This window comes from Magallana gigas, chromosome 1 (genome assembly GCF_963853765.1).
Source record: "Magallana gigas chromosome 1, xbMagGiga1.1, whole genome shotgun sequence".
NCBI lineage: Eukaryota > Metazoa > Mollusca > Bivalvia > Ostreida > Ostreidae > Magallana > Magallana gigas.
This window is the reverse complement of record NC_088853.1, coordinates 17,837,579-17,863,089: the sequence shown is the minus strand read 5'-3', so window position 1 is coordinate 17,863,089 and position 25,511 is coordinate 17,837,579. Positions and strand designations below refer to the sequence as shown.

Sequence of the window (25,511 nt, the reverse complement as noted above, 5' to 3'; positions counted from 1 at the left end):
TTTTTATCAGTTGATATTTTGTTAAGATATATATAACAGAAGTGGTAGATAATCATAAGTTCTTTCCAACGAAATCAAGAAAAGGGGCCGGCCCCCTTTTTTAGGGGCCAAGAGACTCGTAAACTCTATTACAAATAACCTAAAAACGATAAAGATATTGTAATCCATTATAGAAGCAAAGTTGTTGATAATACCAATATCTATTAGAAAAAATCATTGCCACGCCCATTTATTACGTAATTAGGGAATTTTAGGGGCCAATGAACTTAAACTTTGACGCAATATAACTAGAGAAGTAGACATATTTTGTTAGACATCATAGAAGAGAAAATGTTTGAATTTATGAATTAAATCGATTCCACTTATCAAAACACGAATTTCTGTCCCCATTAAGGATCTAGAGGGCTGGCCCCTAAAATATTCAATTATTTTTATTTCAAAAATGATCTAGAATTCTAAATAAGTGTAAGAACAAAAAATGTTAGTATTCGTAAGACCTTTCGAATGAATTCAAGAAAAAGGGGCTGGTCCCTTTATTTAGGGGCCAAGACTCTCGTAAACTCTATTACAAATAACTTAAAAATAATAAAGATATTGTAATGCATTATAGAAGCAAAGTTGTAGATATTACCAATATCTGTTAGAAAAAAATCATTGCCATGCCAATTTATTACGTAATTAGGGATTTTCAGGGGCCAAAAAACTTACACTTTGACGCAATATATCTAGAAAAGGAGACATAATTTGTTCAGCATTGTAGAAAAGAAAATGTTTGTATTGATGATTCTAATCAATTCCACTAATCAAAACACCAATGTCTGTCCCCATTAAGGATCTAGAGGGCCGGCCCCTAAAATATTCAATCATTTGTATCTCAAAAACGATCAACAATTCTAGATAAGTTTAACAACAAAAAATGTTAGTATTCGTGAGACCTTTCAAATGAACTCAAGAAAAAAGGGATGGCCCCTTAAATTAGGGGCCAAGACACCCGTAAACTCTATTACACATACCTTGAAAACGATCAAGATTTTGTAATGCATTATAGAAACAAAGTTGTTAATCGTAACAATAACAGTTTGTAAAACTCATTTCAACACCCATTGATGACGTAATAAGGGTACTAAAATCTTAAATCTTTAATGTGCTTTATGTGAAAAACCAAAACTCTTTGTTAAGCATTTTAAAGGATATCGACAATCGTATACATTTTTTGAAATGGAGTGGCTGAAGGGACTTCTGAAATTTCATTGTTATTTTAAACGTATCGTTTAAAAATTGAACGGAAGACCTACTCGTTACTCGTAACGAGATTGTATCTAGTTGATATTTATTACCATAAATTTTTCTTATCATTTGGAAATATTGTTTAAATATAAATTATCGAAATTATCACTCTTTGCTAATAGTATAAATAAGTGACCTAAGTAAATATGTTATATGTGAATGCATGTGCAATGTTTGTGTTTGTATTGTCTTTGTTGTGTGCTTATATGTTTAATGTATGCGTTTTTCTGGGGTGATTTCCTGCAATTACCATATTCCTACAATCTATTAAAAAAAGGATTCGAACCCTATAAAATTGAGTTGGTGTTATTATATCATCTGCATCAAGACCCGGTTACACACAGATACCAATTTTATTTAAATGAGCCGTACTAGAGGACAATTTTTATAAGAGAAATCGCACCCTATTTTCAGAATACAGATTCTCCAGGTTATGATTTCCCAAGCATTTGTTAACGTAACCCATATATTATACATCGAATTTAAACACAACAAACTTTAAAAGATTGATAAAATTGTGCAAATGTTTATTCTTGATTTGCCACAACAGTTTTGAAATCGTATAGTGAATATAAAATCATACCTAACTCGACGTCGAATGGAGGGGGTATAAATAAGGAGAAAAATAAAATGATAACCTTTTATATCACGTGGAATTGATTATATATTTTAATTATTTTCTCAAATGCGCAAAACTGGTAGGAACTTTTTAAACAGACATATAGAGACGGAAAAATTAAGGTCAACAATTTAACATATCGGATAATGCATTTCGTGAGTTGTATTCAGCTTAACCCAACAATTATGTTTATTAATGCTAGAATACATGCTCTCTAAATTAAAGTACGCCGATGAGACTAGTACTATTTGAACGGCGTTCTCTCACCTTGTAAACTGTTTGGGCCAGTAAGATTGCTAAGACAGCGGTAACAAGAACCTGTCAAGACATCACACTCTTCACAATTTACTGCTTAGTCACAAGGAGTGCAACCCTCTCCAAAATAGTTTTTCTCACAACCTGATATACAATGTATATTATTATAACAGAGCATTTGACACTTTGAATAAACAACTGTTAAAATTTTAGAACTCCGTGTAACTAAAACCCAAGTGTATCCGGTTTTCTTCAATAACAAAATAAACAATTAAAAATGCTCCATCTGAAACCGTCATGAGAGGACTAGTTTAGTAAAATTCACATTTAACTGAATGAATAAAAAAACTTCTTTTTTTTGGTAAAAAAAAAAGGTCGGTCCTATAATAGAGTCTGAATTTTTTTTAAGCCATCTAAGCAACTTTTATCTGTTTCCCATTCAAATCTTAAATAGAATACTAATTTAAGAAGTGAAACAAAAATGTTTAAGCATACGATGTATTCAAAATATATATTTTATATTTTCATGCAATTGTTTTCCCTTTGTGTTACGTAAAATGTAAAAATCGGGTATACGGTATATGAGTAATAATGGTGGTTGTTCATTTGAATTTAGGGAACAGATAATTATTACATTTATCTTGTTACTAATAATCATATTTTATGTTTTGTAAAAAAATTACCGTATATCCAGGTTTTTTTTCGCGCGTCACAAAATCACGAAAATGGATAAAATATGTAACATTTTTTAAGTTGCGTCAGCCATTTCTTGCGATTTAAAATGTTTCTTATAGAAAATAATACAGGATATAATTTCTGCGTATTCTATTTTTTGGGATATAAAAATGTCTCCAAAACTCACCAAGTTTGCAGAAATGTTTCAAATAATCTTAGTTTACATTTTAATCTGAAAGACCACATCACAATTATCGTTAATGTTATCATTTATTGCATCTGAGGAAATTGCAGATTATTTAAAAAAAGAATTATTAAAAGTATATGAAATATAAATAAAGGAAAAAAACATACCAATAACATCACAATTAATTAACACAATAACAAAAAAAAAAATTAACATTTTTTGTTTTTAAGAACAATATCACAATTTTACCAAAAAATATATATGTCAAACAAATGCAAACATGTAAAACAAAAAAAGTAGCCACAAGATTATTTTCAAATTTTAACATAATAATAATCAATACATATGTAATAAAGATTGAGCATAAAAAACAATTTCGATGGTAAATTAAAAAGAAAAAAAAGAAATAAAAATATATCAACAGAATATTTGGAGTTTTGTAAGTTACCTTCCTTTGAAAAGTTAAAAAGGTGCTGGAAATAGCTAAAATTATTTTTTGGCATCTTGTAACCCTAGGTTTACCATCAATTGATTTGATGCTTTAATACCATCATATCCATTTCTTTTAAAAGACAATTTCAGTACGATGTAAGAGTTATAGAACATCAAAATGAAAATCTTTTAAGTGAAGAGATACAAACTCTTTAAAATGGCAGCCAGTTCCCAGCCTCGTTAAGATGGAATAACACATCATCACAAAATGGCTGACAGCTGATCGAAACGACATTTTGTTTTAGTAAAGGGATTTTATGGGAACAAGTAATTTACTCCATAGTCAAGTGGATAAAGTGTTGGACTTGTGATCCGTACACCCCGAGTTCGAATCCCGAAGGGGATTTCGTTGTTACTTACTGGAATAATTATTTCATTTTTTATCCCCAAACTGCAAATTTTTCGCTTATTTTTACAGTTTGTTGATCATAATGTCTTTCATTATCAAAAAAATCCTGTTAATTTAAGTGCCTTTCTTCAGGTGTGTTATTCCAAAAGAGATCGCAAATAAAGAGAAAATTAGATAATCGCGAAAATTACCGTACATACGGTAGTTCAAACGTTAAATGGCATGCAAATACGCAATGCACGTATGGCTGACATCTTAAGACACTGTATTTCTGCGCTTGTTTTACACATATATTGTGGAACTGTTTGTTAATCAATTTAAAAATATAAACATCAGCTTCCATATATTAACTACAATACTGACAATTCACCGACCAAATCAGTTGTATTACAGAAAAAACAACGCAACTTTAATACTAAATTGCAATTTGAATGAATTAGAATTAAAAAAAAAAAAACTTACATGTATAAAATGGGTGTCCTTTTTCAACTATGCTAAAAAAGTCTTACCTATCATTTCTATTTCGCACACTTCAATAGGTTTTGGGCTGTAAAAGCCTAAACTAATTGCCTCTAAGGTTCTTTGACCAGCAGTGATAACCTGAGTAGGATCTGTAGGTTGGTACCATGAGTAATAACCGTTGATATACATGATGAGGGACATTGTGTTGAGATATTCTGTCAAAATGAAGGTTGCAAACACTATGTTAACAATAACACAGTGATATTATATTTCCAAATATTATAGTTATTGAGCACTAAAAGGCAATTAAATACGATTGACGATTTTTTATTTCATTGACAGTTTGTATGCAAAGGAAACTTGTAAAGAAAAACTACGTTGTGATCATTAACTGTAGTGACCCTTTTTTTTTTCGTATATAATATCATGATTAATAAGGTTTCGATTTATATACATAAAAGCATTTACAATATCATTATATCGTTTACATCGAACTTTTGTATAAGTGCAGAAAAATTACCGAGTTTCCTAGAAATTATTATATGTTGTAATTTTTAAAACTACAACTGTCATCAAAATTATTATATGTACATTAACTCAAAATTTATAAGAGCACATGGTATTACTTGCGAGCGATTCACAGTCAAGTGATAACCCAATTGATATTTAATATCAAAAATTCTTATTTTACCTTTGAAATGTACCTTGATGATACTAGAACCGAAATTATTTCCAGTTGATAAAAAACGCTTAAAGAGGTATCTATTGAAACGCACGTGTTATTGCCATTCAGTCTGTCAATAATGTTCCAATATCGGTATCAGATTTATTACGTAATAAATGTTCCGTAAATAGAAAAGAAAGCATTAGCAACACGATATTTGGAAATGTTGAACAATATCATTAACATTGAAGTGTCAGTTACTGTTTTATGTGTTAAATATTTGTTTTCTTAGTAATCATCATATATCTAGTCATAGCATTTTGACCTAGAGCAAAACTTTAGAATATTAACTAAGACTAAGTTGAGAAAAATATATTTGATAGTATGATTACATTTTAAACGTTTTATTTGAATATCATTGTGATATAAAGTTCAAACTGTCGACAGCGACATTTTGCAAAAATGTTTGCCATTTTGATAATCCTCAGTTTCTGTGGTTATGCTATGAATAAATTGTGTTTACACTTTATATTAATAAATGCAACTGATATACAACCGATTAACAATGATTTTGGATATAGATAGAAACAAGGTAGGAATTCGACCTTTAACTTTTTATTTCTAAACGTTCTGTTCAGAATAAAATTGTAATCATTTTCTGATACTAAAAATTGAATTTGGATTATATACTAATTTTGAAATAAAAAAGGATCAAATAACAAACCTTCTTATCCCTTAAATTTAACTTTAATGAATCTGTCAAAAAAAAAAAGTCACATGTCTCTTCTGTTGGGATCTAAAAACTAAGATAAGCAACAAACAACCTTCAGTTGGAACACCAAATATCATTTTAAACCATTTAAAAGTTATTTTTGCAAGTATATCCAGTTCTTTTCTTTGTGCATGTGATAAAATACTGCTATTCCGTACATTTAACTAGCAGTGCAGTGATACAACAAGCTTAATGTATTATGGCAATAATAATACAGCATGAAAGCTTTCAAAGTAAAACGGAATTAGCTGCAGCTCTCTGGCCCAGTCTGCAGTGGATCGAATTGCGTCTTGTCCATTTGTTTACCGTTTAACTTAAACACGAACTCAATTAATTGTTGGTGCCTACGTCTTGTAGTTAAAATAACTCTTGAGAATATCATTTATCACTACACAATTTTTGACACCATGCTTGTATAACTGTATCAATTGCCTATTATCTTTCATTTATAAACTTCGTCGTCCCGCATAATTATACGAGACTCTTACACCTAGTTATTTACATAACTTGTATATCTTTATTACATACTTATATGCTTTATAGTTTATTTATATTTTGGACATTGCATCACAATTAAAAATATATTTGCATACGATTTGAAATATTTTATATTTGATTTAATAAAATTTATTCAATCAAACATCGTCTTGCAAATGTAATATAAAGTTTACCTGGAAGAAAGCAGGAAGATTGGACCCTTTAAATTATTAAGATATAAATTTTGCGTCGTAAAGAATTAGTGCATGATGTAAAACCTGTGCGCCGTACAGTTCCTAATAGATTATATCAAATACACATAAATTGCTTGTTTTTTTTTTGTGGTTATTTTACTACAATACAATAATGAATTAAATGAAAAATAATTACCAAATGCATCAATTCTGGAGCCATATATAAACAGTAAAATATACACGAGTAGTCCCATTTTGAAAAGTCTTGCTGCTCCCACGTTTCTGTAACCAGGTAGAAAGAATAATACCACACCTGTGGTTGTTTCAGTTGTTGTTGACAGAAATATAATAACACGTTTGCTCGTATTACACTCCACGCCTTTCTTATTTCAATGCAAACCACTTAACATATATCTTATGTTCCGAGGTTTTGCATTAAAAAGGTAAGTTAAGATGTAAAAAAAAAATCAGGTTAAGTGTTTTATTTTTTTTTCTTCAATTAAATGCAAAACGTTACATATCCCATCACATATATTAACATGTACCTTTCTCACGGTCCCACATACTCATAAAATATAGTTATTAGTCCTCTACCGGTTTCACTGGAGGGGACTATAGCTTTCCTTTGCGTCCGTCAGTCCGTCTGTCCGTCCGTCTGTCTGTCTGTCCGTCCGTCCGTCTGTCTGTCCCACTTCAGTTTTCCACGCTTTTTTTTTTCTTTATGCGTTTGAGGAATGACATGAAATTTTCCGAAGAGCTTCAAAATGTCAAACTACAGATCAAGTTTACTTTTTTGTAGCGGCTGGTTGACATATTTTCGAGAAAATATTGATTTTTTATATTCTTATTTTTTAATGTTCGGGTTCGGTATCGGTTTCAGTGTGTATTGAATAAACAAGGATAGTATGTAGTCAGTAATAATACTGCGCATTACTTGTACCATTCCTTTAATTGTTTCTAACAAACAAATAAGTTCTATAAAATAGTTTCAAGCATTGTATTGTTAATTTAATCGACAGGTTTTTTTTGTATAATTACAATCGGGTTCGTTATCAGGTTGGTCTGTTGATTCGGGGTACAGAAGACGGTAAAAATGATATTCTGCATAACAGTGCATTGTTTTTACAAATATCTACAAATTGGTAGGGGACGTGTATTGCTTATGCAATACTCTCAGAATGCTTGTTCAAATTACTGTACATTTTAGTTTTCGATAATGTAAATCATAATGCTGTGCAACTATTATAATTGTTTAATCTATGGAAAATTTCTTCAATATCTGATTATTTAAATAGTATCTACATTACACTTTTCACATTAATATGATACAATGTACAATGCTAAATATGTTGAACATTTTGATTAACTTTTTCTTTATGCTGTGTAAAAATATTTTCTTACAAAATTGTTTTCTTAACATTCTTTAAAATCAAAAAAGGAAAAAAATAAAAATAAAGTATGCGTGGTATGAGATATTCAAAAGAGCGAGCGTGGATTAAAAATCTAATTATAAACTAAAAAGTACTCAACAATTTTATCAATGTCTTAAAAAGTTTTTCAGACTGAAAACTGCTATGATGAAGCAATTGGGGGCGGATCACCCTCTTCAACACTCTATCTAATGAATACATCAGTTATCCATATAGACGTAGAATTCATTTATTTTGGTCATTGTTTACAAATTAATGCATAAGGTTTGCTACAAATTTGTCGTGGTTTAAAAATTTTTGAGGTAAAATTAATTATCTAGATCTGCCATTCTGGATTTCTTAAACCAATGTAATCAAATCAAAGCATCTGCCTCGTCCAAACATTGATACTAATTAGTCAACCAGTGTTCCAGGGCACCCCATTCTGGAAAGTTTTTTTTCATCAAAACTATCATCGCATCAAATTGTTATATTTCATTGTTCAACTTTTCTTAGTTATCCAAAGATGTCCTTCTGCATGTATCTGCCCGCCAACAGATTTAATTTTCACCAAGACGTTAAGAAGCCAATCTGCGTTATTGATTACTCCGTCTAGAAAGTACTCTCGGCAGATTTCACGCTTCGCAAGCCATCCATCAAAACTAAAATCGCGCATTCAGAACATAATCCTTTTTAAAACATATATCAAATATTATCTGTACAGAACCACTGGGCCAATTTCAACCAAATCTGGCACAAAAAGGGTAACTAAGTTAAAAAGATTCAAGTCTGTAAAAATGAAGGGCCACGGCATCTATCATGGGGATAAGAAATTTTTGGACATTTGTTAGTTTTTTTAAAAAATGTTCATCCCAATAAACATTTATCAAGAAAAGCTGAAACTTCGATGAAACATCTTCAGATGATATCAATTCAAATTTGTTGAAATGATGATCTTAAAAAGTAGGGTTTGTTCAAATCATGATTCCCGGATAAGGATTGGACCGCAATACCAATCCTTTAGAACAGATGCAACGTTAGTGAGAGCAACCTCAGATAGTGTTCAGAGAATTAGTCAAAATCATAGTCTTGGAAAACAGGGTCACAATTGGGAAGGGGTGTCAATTTCAGTACATGGAGTATGTATACAGACAAATCCTTATGAAATCCTTTTTGAAATCAATTTTGTGTATAGAGTTTTTCAAAATATAATGATTACTGCTTTGAGTTGGTTTCATACGTTCAATGTAAGTAATATTAAACTTATGTTTTTTTGTGTTAACAGGATCGACTGAATTAATTTAACCTTGACAATAAACTAAACGATAATTTGCATTTTAAAGCTATGGATTACATAAAGCTTTTGGAATTTAATTATAACTATCTATACTCAGAAATTGATATTTTTCCAATACACTAAACAGTGTCTGCACCAGAGTTAGTGCTTATAGCTTTAGTATTTCAACATTAATGACTAAAAAAGCTCATTTGAGTTTCAGCTAAGTTGAACTAATAAAAGGATTGGGGTCCATGTTGCCCTTTGCCTGTCGGGGCCCTAGATAGACCTATATGGTTCAGTAAGCAAAGTACCAAGACGTTTATAAATTAAAACTTTTAAGAGAATAACGGAACCGTAATATTTACTTGCTCTAAAAGTTTTTTCGTGTTCCTGTTAATGTAAGAATTAGTTATTGCGAAGAAATATTTCGATAAGAAAACTACAACAAGATTTTTGAGTTATCAATTAAGAACACAATTTGGGACTTCACTTTTATTTAACAGTGGTGAAAAGTGAAAAAAAGAAAAAAACTCGTATGACAACATGATGTTCTCTCATCCATGTTGAAATCGCAAAGTGAGAAATAGCATCTTAAACTAGACATTGCGGTGAATTTCGGAAAAAAGTACACATCTTTTGATTTTAAACGATCAAAATCTTTTATGATTGTCATTGCTGATACCGATACTCACCTATTCCATTCTGTACTTTAGTTAATATACAGTTTATAGGTTTTAGTCATGTAACCTGACTGTCCCTATAGCCAATCATGGATGACACTTTGATTTTAACTTCTAATATTACACTGGCACCTTGTTATGTGTTTATATTCAAATCAATGAATTATCTAAACATTCTACTTAAGCATCATTAAAATAAAAAAAAAATATTATAAAAGCCAAAAAACAAAACAAAAAAACCCCAAAAAAACAGAGGAAAAGAACTTTGGCACGCCCTCGTTGCATCCACTTTTTAGTAGAAATGATCCCTTTTGTCTTCCTATCTTTGATTTGAACTGTGGTCAATTTACAGGAGATTAGTAACTTTTGGATCAAAAAATATCGTCAGCAAAACCAAACCTATCATTCGTCTGTGGCAATGTCTTATAATTCGGTTTCATCTGATGGAATTTACTGAATTATGGATGTAGTAGCTATTGATGAATGAAAACAGATGTTTAATCACGTTTGAAATGACATTCATGATTTTTGTATTTTTTCTACAATTCTTATGAAGTCACTATTTGTACATATGTGTTTTCGCCCTATGACCACCTACGCAAAATGGAAATGAAACTTCTAAAGTGGGTTGTTTTCTTTCAAAATATCGTACAAACAATGAAAGTTGTACATGTATTAGCACGCCTTTACACAATTTTAAGTGTTTGGAAGTAATGGAAACATTTAGAGCATGCGTATTTATCAGGAAAATTGTGCATTGTGGTTTCAGTTGCCATATATCACTTTATTTCAGCTTTCTTTATATTATATATGTCAATATCCATTTTGCACTGTTCATGTTTTTCTTAGTTCAATAGGTCTTCTTACGTTTGACTTTACCACTTTTGTGAAAGCTCTTCATCCCAATATATATGTTCTCGACTGTTGCATTAACTGAAGGTCGACTGAATGTTCAATATAAGGTGACTGTATGGCACTGCCATTCTGTTATTTTTCCAGACCTCTCACTTGTACATGTTGATAAAACAATCGTTTATTAAGTTTTTTCATATATTTTTATTAACCTTTTACATTAAAGCTAAAATGAATAATAGACATTTAGCTTTTCATCTACCAAATGTTTGAAAAAAACTTTGAAGTCAAGATATAAAAAAAATCCAAATTAAGCTTCTGTTCAACGAGAAACCGTGAATAAGTCCGTCAAAAAATTGTAACGGCCGCCGTCGGTTAAAGTAAAGGAAACCACCACTTGACACTCCTGTCAACGCTATACAAAGGCCTTACTCGAACCTCTACATAGAGATTTTTTACTGTAACCCCATCACGTCTTAGGTTTTGAGTATTTAAAATGATGTCGTACGAGCCCGTTGCCACATTATTTGCAAAATCAACATAGTCCATAGCGCTGCTAAGAATTGCGCCATTTTGTTCCAGTTGAATCTTGAAATCGTAGTTGATGTATCTTCGGTCGTTGCCAGAAGTTTCGTCGCGAGTTGCCGTGCATGAGTATGTTGTGAATTGGCCGTCGACGTTCCTTGTGATGCCAACCTGCCAGTCTGTCTCTCCGTATACATAGCTTTCTGATGGGTAGTCTTCTAGACTGTCTCCCAGAAAGAACATCATTTGTTCCGAGGCGTTGTCTGATTTGTACAGTATAGCCCTCTCTGTTACGGGGACTGTTGTTTCAAACTCGGATACACCACTAAAATCGGATACTGCAGAAAAACAGGTGATTGTTTATTCAAAATGATAAAAACATAGATTATCATTGCTTTAATTAGAATTATTTTTGCAATGACGTAGAAACTTACGACGAAGTTGACTAAGTAATAAAAAAATATACACATGTAATGGATTTGTGTGTCAAGTATTTTTGCGTTGACTGATTAAACATTTGATATGATTACTAGGTTTTTTTAAAACATTCAGTTGATAAGGGAATGCAAAATAAAAAAAAAACAGTCTGGTGTGTAGTACCATGTGTAGAACAATTCTATCTTAAGGAGACTGGGTGGTCAACAGAATACCTTGTAAATTTCTTTTTATTAGGATTTTCTTTTACCTATAAACTATAACTAAATATCCCTAAATTTTAAATTTGATAATTTTCCAATTAAAGGGGAATGGTCACAATTTTGGTCAAATATTATATTTCTGTTTTTATTATTTACAATGCTTTAGAAATGCATTCCTAATGATCAAATGAAATTTGGGTGCCAGTCGATGAGTTTTAAGCAAGATACAGGGCTCACAATTTTTCGTCATGTAAACAAGGCTCGTGTCCTGTTTTTGTTTACATGGGTTCAATATACCAGAGCAAATTATGTTTTAAGCTGATTTGTCTATTTTCTTATTCATTTTAAGCATAAATAAACCTTTCCTTACGATTTACACATTCTAAACATTGACTTTTCACTTCAACATTCAAATTGTAAACAAAAGCTTTGTTTACATAGCGAAGGATTGTAAGCTCTGTAATTCGCTTATTAATCAAGAAATGACACTCAAATTTTGGTTGCCTATTGAAAATGCCTTACTGAAGCGTCGTACTCGTTAAAATCGGAAAAATATTTTTTTTTTACCAAAATCTTGACCATGCCCCTTTCATATCTCAATACAAAATAATCTTCTTCAATCAATAGAGTCTAAAAATGCCCACACTCATCCAGCCTTTGTAACGGTACGTTTTCAGTATTTCATTAAAATTTAACATTTAACAATAGGTATAAATTACCTTGGACACGCGTTGTATCTCCTTTTCCGGTAAATTCAATGGTCGTATCGTAAGGACCACGGACTCTCACGTGACTGGTGGAGGTAAACTTGTAAGCATAGATGGGTTGGATAGCCATCTTTTTCATGGGTCGAATCGTGGTGAGTACCTATAAATATAGAGTATCTATAATCATAAATAATCCAGGTTGTTTTTTGTGGGGTTTTTTTTTGTGGTTTTTAATTATCAAAACGCTAAAATACTTAACTGTAGGTTCATGTTTAGATAAAATGAAATTTTTTAGCATGCATCAGATAAATACTGTGGAATCATTTTTGTTTGTTGGGGTCAATGTTTGTTTTTTTTTGTTGTTTGGGTCAATGTTTGTGGTTAGAAAAATATCCCTCTTCGTGGGGTCGTAATTTCGTCGGTATTAAATTCGAATTTGTAATAAATGCTAAACAAATGCTTGTAAAACATTCGTGGGGATGTAAACGCATGTGCAAGGGTTACCCACGAAAGACACGAACATTGGTCCCCCAGGAACAATGATGATTTAATAATAGCCGTTTTCATCCATCGAATCGTGGTAAGTATCAATAAAGATTCATAGATTAAACGACTATATCAAAATTTTGAAACACACATACTGTAGTTTAATTACGAAGGTCCAGAATGAATCGTGTCCAAAAGTCCCTGTTAAATGGCGAATCCTCGAAATACTTATAGAAGTTGAACATTCAAATCACCGAATTTCGGCTTTTATTTTTTTGATTCATTTTTAGTTAAAAATACATTTGTTATCAAGTCTTTAGCCTGTCACATGATAGAGCTATTGCTATATTGCCACTAAAACATTAAAACATTTTTAATCTTAACTATTGACTGTTGCCAGCCTAACACTTTTTAGCTCACCTGAGATGAAAGCTCAAGTGAGCTATTCTGATCACATTTTGTCCGTCGTCTATCTGTCCGTCTGTCTGTCTGTCCGTCTGTAAACTATTCACATTTTGAACTTCTTCTCTAAAACCACTTAACCAAATTCAACCAAATTTGGCTCAAAGCATTCATATGGAAAGATGAATATAAATTGCAGAAATGAAAAAAAAAAATTTCATTGAAAGCGGAGAAAGCCTCAAAACTGTAAAAAAAAAAAGGGGGGGGGGGTGCATTTTAAAAAATCTTCTTCTCAAGAACTACTGAGGCAAATTCAACGTAATAATCCTTATGTAAGGAAAATATAAATTGCAAAAATTAAGTGCTAATTCTGTTTCAAATCTGAGTTATTACGAAAGGAAAGGTGTGTTTCAATCAGTTTAATAGCTTCGGGTTCGGCATCCGGTAAAATGGGCAGGCAAGACTTGGCCTGGGCAAAACAAAAGATTGGCAGTTATTAATCTGCTAATCTCGTAAAAATTTCAGGACATTTGATGGACCAGTATATTTGTATTCGCTGTAAATATTGCTGCAAATTAATGCGTATTTGGAATTGACGATTGCCGATCTGCCCCGGCTTTTATTTTGCCACGGTCCGGGTTTGCATACCCATTTTACCAAGACTCGTATTCCATAATTCTAAAAGGAGGTTCTTTGTTTAAAGCAGCCATGACACTATACGATAAACGGGTCGATCTGACTTTGATGCATTTGTTTGTTGTGCAACAGTTCGTGTACGAAGGGAATCTTTGAAACATGCAAAATACATTTGTGCCGATTTTGTGAAGTAAATTGAGGCTAAATATTTCAATGCGTTGACAGTTTTCACATATGACGGTGGTTTAAGCTTGTGATTTTCGTTTCGTTTTCATTTATGCTTTGCGTTAACTTGGGAACTGTCGCTTGTATTTCCTGATTTTTACGTATCAAATCAAACAGAGATTTCGGTAAATCAAACAGTTTACTGTTTACCTGCGCAAATTAAGCAACATCTGATGTATTAAGAAAGAACTAAAATGCAATATATTCAGGCTATCGGTAATTCGGTATCATCTTTTGCGTAATGGTAGAATAATGCAATATGTTTTGTTGAAATGCTCGGCATTTTCTCGAGTTTATTCAGTTTAGATAGAGTTTGATATGTCAATATGTAATGTGATTGAACTTTTTTTTGTCATAAGTAAATTCCATGTTCTACGAAGTTTGGATATTTTATATTTTGTACAATCGTCAAATCCCAACTTTTTCTGTGCTTTGCAACTACTGTATGCATATAAGTCATGAAAATCCTTTGGTCATAAGAATAAATTGGTTAAAGTTCAGTCATAGGTAAAAATGATTGAGATGATTAAGAAAATCGTAATTGGTTCAAACAAACAATTTGAGACTCATAGTATTGTAATTGACCTTTGTACATACATCTTTACAACAATAAAACATAATTCATAATATTATTAAAGACAAAAACATGTCTCTACAATTATGTTTATCCATAAAACTATACTTTGATCTTTAAATTCAGGAAACATTTCGAACGTTGATATATATACCAGCACCATACAGGGGACACCGTTGTCTTAAAATCAGTCTAACGTTCGAACCAATATTGTCGAGAACAGGCAGCCGTTAGTTCAACATGTAGCTCAAGTACTGACGGTATTTTTTTTTGAGACTCATTGGCGCCGTAGGATGGATGGAAAATGAGTTTATTTTACTTTCTAAATAAATCATCATTAGTGATTTCAAAATGGCAATGTGTGATCATAATGATAAATTCGTTTGAACTTACGGATAAATGTCCGCAAGCTATAAAGATAATTTGATGAAATGAGCATTTCGAAATTTCTAAAGGCCTATCCCCACAATTAATGTTATATTTTTTATGAGAATTAATGAATAAAACTTCGTATAACAAAATACAAATACGTTTATTTTTTATGCCCAAATTATGTTTTCATTACGATATCTAATAGGTGTGTTTCAGCACAAGTACAAGTCGATTAGTTTGTGTACATAGAAAAAGTAGTGACCTACACTATTCATGCGCTACTTTGACCTCTTGACCCATAATGATGTTATGCAGAAATAACAGCGGATTGCTCAAACAGTGTTATATAAGGGAAAACATTTGCAAGTGTAAATATATATATATATATATATATATATATATATATATATATATATATATATATATATATATATATATATACACGATGTAATAAGTATTACTTTCACACTCACCACGCTAGCTAAATAATTATGTCATCGACGATCGGTCTGGTCAATTTTGCCAGTGACATTTTTTTTTACTATTGTACTGCGTCTTTCGAAAATATTAGGACGTTACGTTTATAAGATTACTTACGGTCAGCAGTTTTAATAGTGAACAATCAAAAGCTAATCCACGCATATTTGCCTAGAATATGTACGAAAGAAACCGATCCGGGAACTGCATGTACTGTACAATGTACGTCAGTTTTAAACTGGTAAAAATTGATATATTGCTAAATTAAAGTTTAAATTTGATCAGGTTAATTAGCATAAAATGCCATCAATGTTTTTCAAAGATTCAATTCCTATTTGTAAATATTTCGAAAATGTAACTTTGTTGGATTCAAAACTATAGAAAAGGTCGAAATTACCAGGTCCGAAAGTAATGGCGATCGAAACGACACTGTTTCAAAACGAAAGTACAGTGCCTGACGTCACGAACAAACTTTACAAAAAATGTCAGTCTCATAACTAATCGCAAGAGAAGTTGGACAGCTCTAAGTGTTAAAAGCTTAAGGTAAGCGGTATTAAGATTACATTTAGAGAATTTCTTTCGTTCTATATCGGCCTGCGTGGTATACACTTCACACTTCTTGCAAATGAACTTAATTTACAGTAAATTCTGTAACTTTGTGTCAAGGAATGGAGTTTGTTGTGGTTGTGGGATTTGTAATTCCCTGTGTGGTGGTACTGGTAGCCTAAGAAAATTAGCCTAGTATTTATTGTTACGTAGCAGCAAAAGTGGTTGAACCTATAAAACCGTATAGAACCCCTAATGCGGGGGAGTCAACAAAGAGTATGGGGGAGTCTAGCTGCAATAATGTAGCCCTCTCCGAAAAAAAAAAAATCAGGAGAGGGCTACCTTATTGCAGCTAGGGGGAGTCAATTCATACGTATGATTTTCTCCGCTTCGGAGATGGAAGGGTTTTAGGTCATGCCTCTTGTAATTAAATGATGATGTTATAGTACATGTATTTCTTAGTTACTATCACTGATGATATATGTGGGTTGTCGCTGGACTTGCCTGTCGCCTCGTCTAGCACATGTCCTACGTCTTCTCTCTCTGGCTGCAGACGGTAGAATCATTGCTCGTTCAGATTCCCGTGTGGTGACGTCACGGGCTATTAGATAGCCCGTACGGGGAACGAATCCACAAACACTACTGTATGTATTTTTTTCAAGTAATTCCAAAAATATATATGTATAGTCTGCCCCAAGATATTTATGCAGCACATTTGGACAATTTTTTTAAAAATACACATACCTGTGAAAGAAGTGCAATTAATATCGATGAAAGGGAAAATGTCCAAGCTAGATAACTTCATTCAAACATTATCATTTTTCACTCAGAAAAATTCACAAGAACGATAACAAATTTTCTAGGGAGATTTATATTGGGGAATGTTGACATCTTTTCTCCATTTGGAAGTCACTTGGAATACCTCGCACACTTTTTGAACGTTATCATCCGGGCTTAACAATGGCTGATGCAATGCAAAATCTCCGTAGACTTTCTATTTTAACCTGTGTATTGAAACCTGACAAGCTAGAGGGGGCGTTTCAAAAGGGAAATCTTTGGATTTTTTAATACCATTGAATGAACATTGTCTGAATCATGAGGTATTTATAACTACTGAATAATTTAAGAAAATGTGTGGAAAAAATAACTTAGGACAGACTATAGATCTACTGCAAGGAAGAAAGCGATAGTCAAACTTTGTGTTATTTATTGGTCCAAGTGTCCTTTGCATCTGTACTCTGTTCCAAGTTTTTGCTTCCACAAGTCTTTGCGTAATACAGTGGAACTTGTATTAAGCAGTCACATTTGGGAGGCACCCAAAGTGACCACTTACATGTAACAGAGGTGACCTTTGAATAGATCTAGAAACTTAAGAATTTGCCATCATCAAATACCTCAATAAAACAATTATTGGCCTCATCGCAATCATTTTTGACACCTATTTCACGAGGTTATATATAAAACAATCACTGTAAATACATGTTTAAACAATTTTACTTTTTTGTCATCTGTATCTGAACTGCCAATTATATATTACATCAATTGATTTGGCCTCTTTTGCTTCAGACATATAATTATTGTGTACATAAGTTACCTGACTTTCAGAAGCCATGGTCAAAATCCCCGGGTGTAAATCGTGAGACTGACCAAAATGGTTGCCTAATCAAATGCATGTTGAAAGTTTAGTTTCGAATCAAAACATGATGACTGCTGACCACGATAGACAGGTGGCCGCCCTTTAGAGGGCAATCATATAGGATATTTAACCGGGAGGAAATAAAATGACTGCATACGAAAGGTGACCACTTTGGCAGTTTTGACTGTATCTCGATATTCATAAATACCTTCGTGCCGAAATTACATTCATTCACCAAAATGAAAAAAGTTCAGATTATTTTAAATGCTTCAGGTTTATACATAACCAAAAATAGAAAGTCTATCATGGGGATTTTTACATTGCAAACAGTATTAAGTTAGTACCCCAGATGATAGGATTAAATTAATAGCTTTAAAAATTGTCACAATTTATGTGAGGTGTTCTGCCATTTTTAGTATTGTACATGCTTTATTATTATGAAATACATGCTATACGTTTACAGTAATCCAGTATTTCTTTATGCTTAACATTTTGATTTCATTGGCATTCATTCTTTGTTTTGTGGTATTATTTTTATTTTTTATTTTTAACTTCAGAATTGGAGGAAGGAGTTGGCCAGCTTTTCTGATCCACCCCATCCAAAAGTATTGTCATGGCAACTTCAAGCACAAATGACTCTTCTGTGTCTACAAGTCTTGCAACTTCAACACCTGCAAAGGAAAATTACGACTTCCCAGATATTTCTGATAATTTAAAAACAGAATTAGCCATAGCACTTGATGGCCTATGTTATGAGGCATACAGACAGTCAGTTACGCTTCGGCCATTCAGAATTCGTAATTGTAACGCAGCGGATTCTAACCGGGGCAAAGCATTCTCAGAAGCGTATTGTGACGTAGAAATGGAGTCGAATAAAGCGTTCTTGTTGGGAGATATATTCCGCCATGGACTTGACATGCTTATAGAATTCATAGAAAATAAAACAATACCTGAAAGCAAGGAGAAGCAAATTGTGTTAAGGAAGTTGCTGTCATTCATTAAATCAAGTAAGTGACATATTTCTGTAGAGGGCTGTCACTAAGTTACACCTCAAATTTGAACCAGAGAAACTCAAAGGATCCATTACTATGAGGCCATTCTTAAAAAAAAAGGTTTGTTTGGAATTGCCGCCTGGAGGTTTCTAAACCCAGGAGGGGGGGGGGGGATTTTTTTTTAATTTATCAAACTAGAAGTTTAACTTATGAAAAAATGGTTAGAAATAAAAATCTCCTGATAAAAAAAAATCGTTTATTTTTTGCAAATGAAATTGGCAAGAGGCAATTCCAAACAAACACTAACTTTATTTTGACCTGACAAAAAAATCCAAAACAAAAAAAAACCCAACAGATTTTCCGAATTTCATGAAAAAATTCACCACTTCATTAATTAAAAAAGTTCCAACAGCAAATGTGATGTTAAACTTGAAATTTTAGGATGTAAATAAATGATAAATCATGGTAAACATTAATTTCACTGAAAATATAGATATGTTCAATTTTTCCATTATGACTATAAAAAGATCTATGTCAATGAGTTTTCCAAATTGAGAGGGTCCTGTATTTCTTGTACCAAAAAGTGCTGTCACAGCCCTACTATTAGCTAAAAAAAAAATGAATACTAGAATAATAGAAGCCAGAACAGCCACCTCAATCAATTTGTTTTGCAAACATATGCCCAAAGTTACGAAACCCCCTATTTATTTTTCTTTCGGTAAACGCTGTACCAACATTATTCATACAAAGCTGAGACATAACTGTGTATTAAACTATGATCTTTGTAAACGTAATATTATAAATAATCTGTTGTGTTTATGTGGTAAAACAGAAGATGTGTATCATTTCTTTTTTTCTTGTAAAAAATACTCTAGAGCGAGAAACAACATGTTTGATCAATTGTTTATGTTAGATTTAGTCAATATTGATACTGATTTACTTTTATATGGCAACAATAACCTTCCTTTACATATCAACAAAAGCATTTTTGCTTCTGTACAAAAGTTTATAGACGAATCCTTGAGATTTAAATAATATTTCTTTGTGTATATCAATATTATATTCTTTTGCTCTATATTCATATGCATGACAACTATTGTTATATTTAAGGAGAGGAACTTGTAAGTTGTTAGAACTTGTTTCTGATCCTTTTGTTTATTCAATAAAATATGTTCAAAACAAAACAACAAAAGCAGTTACTCTGGCAAACCGAAAGTGAAACAGTGTTTGGACCTAAGCACAAATTATCACCGCTGACAAGACTAAGTTCTTGAAAATAATAGAAAAAAATTTGATGTAATGTATGCTGAAGCATTGTTTTTCAAAAAAATTATAGATCTATAATCACTTTGAAAAAAGTCAAATTTTACATACTACGAACAATTTAGATATTTTTGTAGCCTTGTGTATTCCTATGCCAGAATTAATATACATGTAGTCTCGTTCAACAAGACGCTTGGCTGTCTCCGTAAATCTGCAACAAGCAGAGAGGGGGCTCTCTTGCTTGACCGATATTAACGGAGACAGCCGAGCGTCTAGTTAAACCAGACTAGAGTTCAATATCAATAGTGCTTGGATCCATACAAGTTTTAGAATTGTTTCGATAACTAATTCATACTAGTAGTTGAAATCTATCTTTAAATATTACACAACATGATTCATAAGGGATTTCTCGAAATTCTTGTCATAAAAGTCTAAAAATTCATATTATAAAAAAGTGCGTAATTCAAATACAAACTACAAACTTATTGACAGTCAAGATAATTTGATTTTAAAATAAATGATAATCGATAAAATCAACTCCCATCAGTACTTCAATGCTTTAATTTTTTTTTATATTAATGCTGCATATAAATGTACATGTTATTATTGAGAGGACGTTTAAAAGTATCTATCTGGCTGTCTTAATACATGCCTGCTCATTACATGTATATATTAATATATACACATAAAATAATATGGCTAATTTTGGTAGATAATTTGGTAAATAAATTTACATGTTGACATTTTTTACAATTTCATATAGATAAATGAAAAATTATGCAACAAAATATAAACATTTGAGAAAAAGTACATGACATTGTATATAAATTATTTGGATTAGCCACTGGTAGGTAATAGTGACTAGTCTCTTTTATTACTAGTACCTCAAATTAGGAATATGGTGAATAAAGATTTATTTTGTTTTAGTTTAATAGATTAAATATTAGGTTTTTATGTTTCATTTAAAATGTTGCAGTTGATGAAGGCAGTGGTTTACCTGTTGATGACCCTGAGCAGCTGTCGGAGACAGATTTATCTCTTCTTTTGGCCAATCATTTGTTTGGGAAGCTGGCAACAACCAATCGTTATTTGATCAACAAGAGCCGCGCAGATAAATGTAAAAATGGTTGCCCCTGTGATCAACGTAATTGTGAACTTAACGGAACATTTGGTGATACTAGTTTAGGTATGGTATTTTACTTATTACTTTGGTCTAATCAATACTGTATACAGGGTTATTTTTGCTCCATGGTATTTTCGCCTATTTTCACTTGCAAACTGTTTCGCCTAACTTGAATTCACGCAGACAAAGTTGTTAGTAAAGAAAAATAGTCTCAGACATAGGAGTTTGCCCACTCTTAAATTTGTTGGCTTACAACGAGGATAAACAGAGCAAAAATAAAACAAGGGCGAATATTCCCCTATATTTCTACAGTATTCAATACTGTATACAAATTTATTTTCACCCCATTTTTTTCTTTGTGGCCAGCTTCAACAGTTGTAAACAGTTTTGCTCCATCTTAAATTTGACAAGACATAATTTTGTAATACTGGTAGACAATGGTAGATAATCTTTCTCATGAACCAGGGTTTTAAACTAACTTGATTTTTTTGCTAGCCATGTGGGCTACTAAGCTTCGTCACACTAGGGGCCCACATCAAAATTTGGTTGCCCGCACTTTTAATTTAAAAAAGATGAAAAAAGAGTTAATTTTTTTTTATCTTTTTTAATTACATGTCATTGAACATATATACATTCATATTGAATTTCGATTTTTGTTATAATTTTTAACCGGGTTTTCCGAAGGAAAAATCCGGTTATTAAAATGGTGAAAATGGCGGGCGGTCGGGCGGGCGGGCGGGCGGGCGGGCGGCTGCCAAAAGGGTACCCTCATTGTACGGATAACTCCTCCTACAGTTTTCAAGATAGGAAGTTGTTGTTTTGCAGATCAATTGTACCTATATCAGAGGTGTGCATATTGCTAGGATTTTGATTTCTGATAATTAATGAAAAAATTACCAGCTTTTGAACTTAGTCATTTTTTGGCAAAATATTGCATATAGGGTACCCTCATTGTACGGATAACTCCTCCTACAGTTTTCAAGATAGGATGTTGTTGTTTTGCAGATCAATTGTTCCTATATCAGAGGTGTGCATATTGCTAGGATTTTGATTTCCGATAATTTATGAAAAAATTACTGGCTTTTGAACTTAGTCATTTTTTGGCAAAATATTGCATATAGGGTACCCTCATTGTACGGATAACTCCTCCTACAGTTTTCAAGATAGGATGTTGTTGTTTTGCAGATCAATTGTACCTATATTAGAGGTGTGCATATTGCTAGGATTTTGATTTCCGATAATTTAAGAAAAAAATACTAGCTTTTGAACTTAGTCATTTTTTTGCAAAATATTGCATATAGGGTACCCTCATTGTACGGATAACTCCTCCTACAGATTTCAAGATAGGAAGTTGTTCTTTTGCAGATCAATTGTACATATATCAGAGGTGTGCATATTGCTAGGATATTGATTTCGGATAATTAATGAAAAAAATACCAGCTTTTGAACTTAGTCACTTTTTGGCAAAATATTGCATATAGGGTACCCTCATTGTACGGATAACTCCTCCTAAAGTTTTCAAGATAGGAAGTAACTGTTTTGCAGATCAATTGAACATATATCAGAGGTGTGCATATTGCTAGGATATTGATTTCTGATAATTAATGAAAAAAATACCAGCTTTTGAACTTAGTCACTTTTGGCAAAATATTGCATATAGGGTATGTATAACTCCTCCTACAGATTTCAAGATAGGAAGTTGTTCTTTTGCAGATCAATTGTACATAGGGTATATCAGAGGTGTGCATATTGCTAGGATTTTGATTTCTGATAATTTATGAAAAAAATACCAGCTTTTGAACTTAGTCACTTTTTAGCAAAATATTGCATATAGGGGTACACCATTTCACTGGATATGGGTTGACATGGATTATGGATAAAGTTCACATAAAAGAAAACCCGGTTTGCTGTCACTTTGACAGCTTTTCACTTGTCAAACACTTCATTTTCTAAAATTCAGAACTCAAGTCTTCTGAATCAACCACATGTCTTGTTGTTCCTTTACATCTGTATTGGTTAATCCATCTCCTATTACAAATAAAAATCTTTTTCTTTTGACTGGATGATACAACCATTACCATAAATCGAAATATTATAGCAAATGTCAAAATCAGTTAGACGCTTAAAAAAGTAATCTTTCATGTTGAACTACAAAACCCTTGACTGATAATGACCTTCAGTAGTCTTGATCATCAACACGTTTAGGGTTTACAGTGAAGATAGATAAAAATAAGCGTCTGAGTGATCAACCTTAATGGAAAAATGAAACATTCGGACATATTTGGAAAAAAGATGTGTTGGCATCAGGAATTGTTTAATCGCCATGTGGGCCCCTGGAATTGCATTTTCAAATCGCCCACACGAAAACTTAGTCGCAAATGGCGAGTGGGCGACTGTTAATTTCAAACCCTGTGAACACAGTTATTTAAAATTTGTTTTGAATTTGTTCAGTCTTAAATAATTGATTGTGTTGTTGACAACAAGGGCTAAATGGGCAAATCCATGTAACATAAGTTTTTTAAAAATCATATTGCGCTCACTTTCATCAATATTTTGATTTGTAAGAAAAGGCTTCACCAACATGACCAATGTGATTCTTTACTTACTTTGTTGAACATTTGATTTTTTGGACCCATGCAACTAAGCAATTCCTCCAAAAATGTTTATTAAGGAACAACCATGAGACCATAATATATACATACAATGTATGAGCAACAAAGTTAAACTGTTGAACTTATGGCGATTTTGATTCTAATAGCTTGATCCTTTATGTCATTCAATCACTTGATATTTATTTTGAAAAGCTATAAATAATACTTCAAACTTGAGAAGTTTTAATGATTGAAATTTAGGCCAAAATAATTAATTCTTTGTTTCTTGGGCCAAAAAGTTTTAAGATATAATGTGGTAGGCAGATACATTGTATTTTTCTTTGAATTCTCGATTAGTAAACTAGAAACAAATTTTAATATTTTTACACAAAATCTAAAAACTTAAGATTTTCCTTTTTTCAAAATGGCAATAAAGTAAATTAATGTTGCAGTATATGTCCTGATGCAGCAGTACCCAAAAAACCCATTATTTTTTTCGTTGTCTAAGTCTAATTTTGTTGCTAATTTTAAACCATGTCATATCCATTCAGGTAACACACAGGTCTGGCATGGAAGCATAGACATCCTTATCAACAATGATATCATCCTCGAGAGTGTTGATGAAGATAAGACGGGAAACTCTGGTGGAAAATCAGCTGAAACAAAGGCAGCAACAGAGATTTTGTCAAAGAATGGACAGATAATTGCAGAGACAATTGTGTTTTCTTTCCTACAGAGACAAACTCATCCGGAATGGAGTAGTTTCTTAACACCATGTGTTGCAGTTGGAGGACTTAATATGCTTGTTATGTTTTATGATTGTGAGCATGATGTTCTCTTGGAAAGTTCAATGATTCCTTTATTTGAAACAACAGAAACATCTGAGGAGACACCAAGAAAGATTAACATGGCAGCCATCTTAGTTTCATGGCTCGTTGTTAACTATAAATACTTCTGCTCTAGCTTGACTAAAGACATGAAAGTCACATATAAAGCAGAGTTCTTCTCTCAGATGAGGGACAATGTTGATATTTATGAAAAGAAGATGTCATTTGGAAATGTTGGAACTTCAGATCGTTCAAGGCTGAAAAGCAGAAAACGTGAAAGAGTTGTACGAAACGAATACCTGTTTGAAAAACACAGGAAACTGAGTAAAATGATGTTTGAAAGGAATCATTGGAGTTGGAGTGACATTTATGAGTAATGATTTCACCACTTATTTTTCACTAGTTAAATGTTAATGATAAAAAAAATTCCTGTGTGAATGTTTAAATGGACAGATGAATATTGTACTCTTGTTGTTTTTTAACCTTGCTAAACCAATTCTTAAAGTTTTTAATCAATATTTCAAATATGAACTTTGTTTACACGATGATGATGATGTTGATCAGATGTCGATGATGATGAAATTGATCAGATGTCAACAGTGATGATGATGATCTAATTGATCAGATGTCAATGATGATGATGATGATGATGATGATGTAATTGATAAGATGTCAATGATGATGATAAAATTGATTAGATGATATAGTTGAGGAGTGCTTATACATAATGCTTTTTTTTTTCACTTATTAAAAGTCCAAAAGCAATTATGATTGATTCTATTTTTTTTAAAATTTTAATTGAACTATTAAAGTTATTAAAAGGAACTGTGAAAGAAAT

At 32.1% G+C, this 25,511-nt stretch overlaps 2 protein-coding genes across 4 annotated transcripts; one reads left to right on the top strand and one right to left on the bottom strand.

The window, feature by feature from the left end:
* Window positions 1-10,837: 10,837 nt before the first annotated feature.
* LOC105320013 (uncharacterized) lies at window positions 10,838-12,703 on the bottom strand. The gene is made up of 2 exons (XM_066084624.1): window positions 12,536-12,703; window positions 10,838-11,516 (listed from the first exon to the last, which is right to left on the bottom strand). Exons 1-2 carry the CDS (start codon window positions 12,660-12,662, stop codon window positions 11,029-11,031), a joined length of 615 nt encoding a protein of 204 aa, XP_065940696.1. The 5' UTR covers window positions 12,663-12,703; the 3' UTR covers window positions 10,838-11,028.
* Window positions 12,704-16,095: 3,392 nt separating this feature from the next.
* Window positions 16,096-25,438, top strand: LOC105319468 (uncharacterized). Of its 3 annotated transcripts, XM_066084618.1 has the most exons (5): window positions 16,136-16,238; window positions 16,704-16,885; window positions 18,435-18,884; window positions 21,109-21,318; window positions 24,398-25,438. In XM_066084618.1, the coding sequence occupies exons 3-5, from the start codon at window positions 18,491-18,493 to the stop codon at window positions 25,048-25,050; spliced, it is 1,257 nt and encodes a 418-aa protein (XP_065940690.1). In that variant the 5' UTR covers window positions 16,136-16,238; window positions 16,704-16,885; window positions 18,435-18,490; the 3' UTR covers window positions 25,051-25,438. The 3 variants fall into 3 exon arrangements, with proteins under 3 accessions (XP_034318679.2, XP_065940690.1, XP_034318678.2); XM_034462788.2 differs by lacking the exon at window positions 16,704-16,885 and having other exon boundaries at window positions 16,096-16,238; XM_034462787.2 differs by lacking the exons at window positions 16,136-16,238; window positions 16,704-16,885 and adding an exon at window positions 17,755-18,039.
* The last annotated feature ends 73 nt before the right edge of the window (window positions 25,439-25,511 follow it).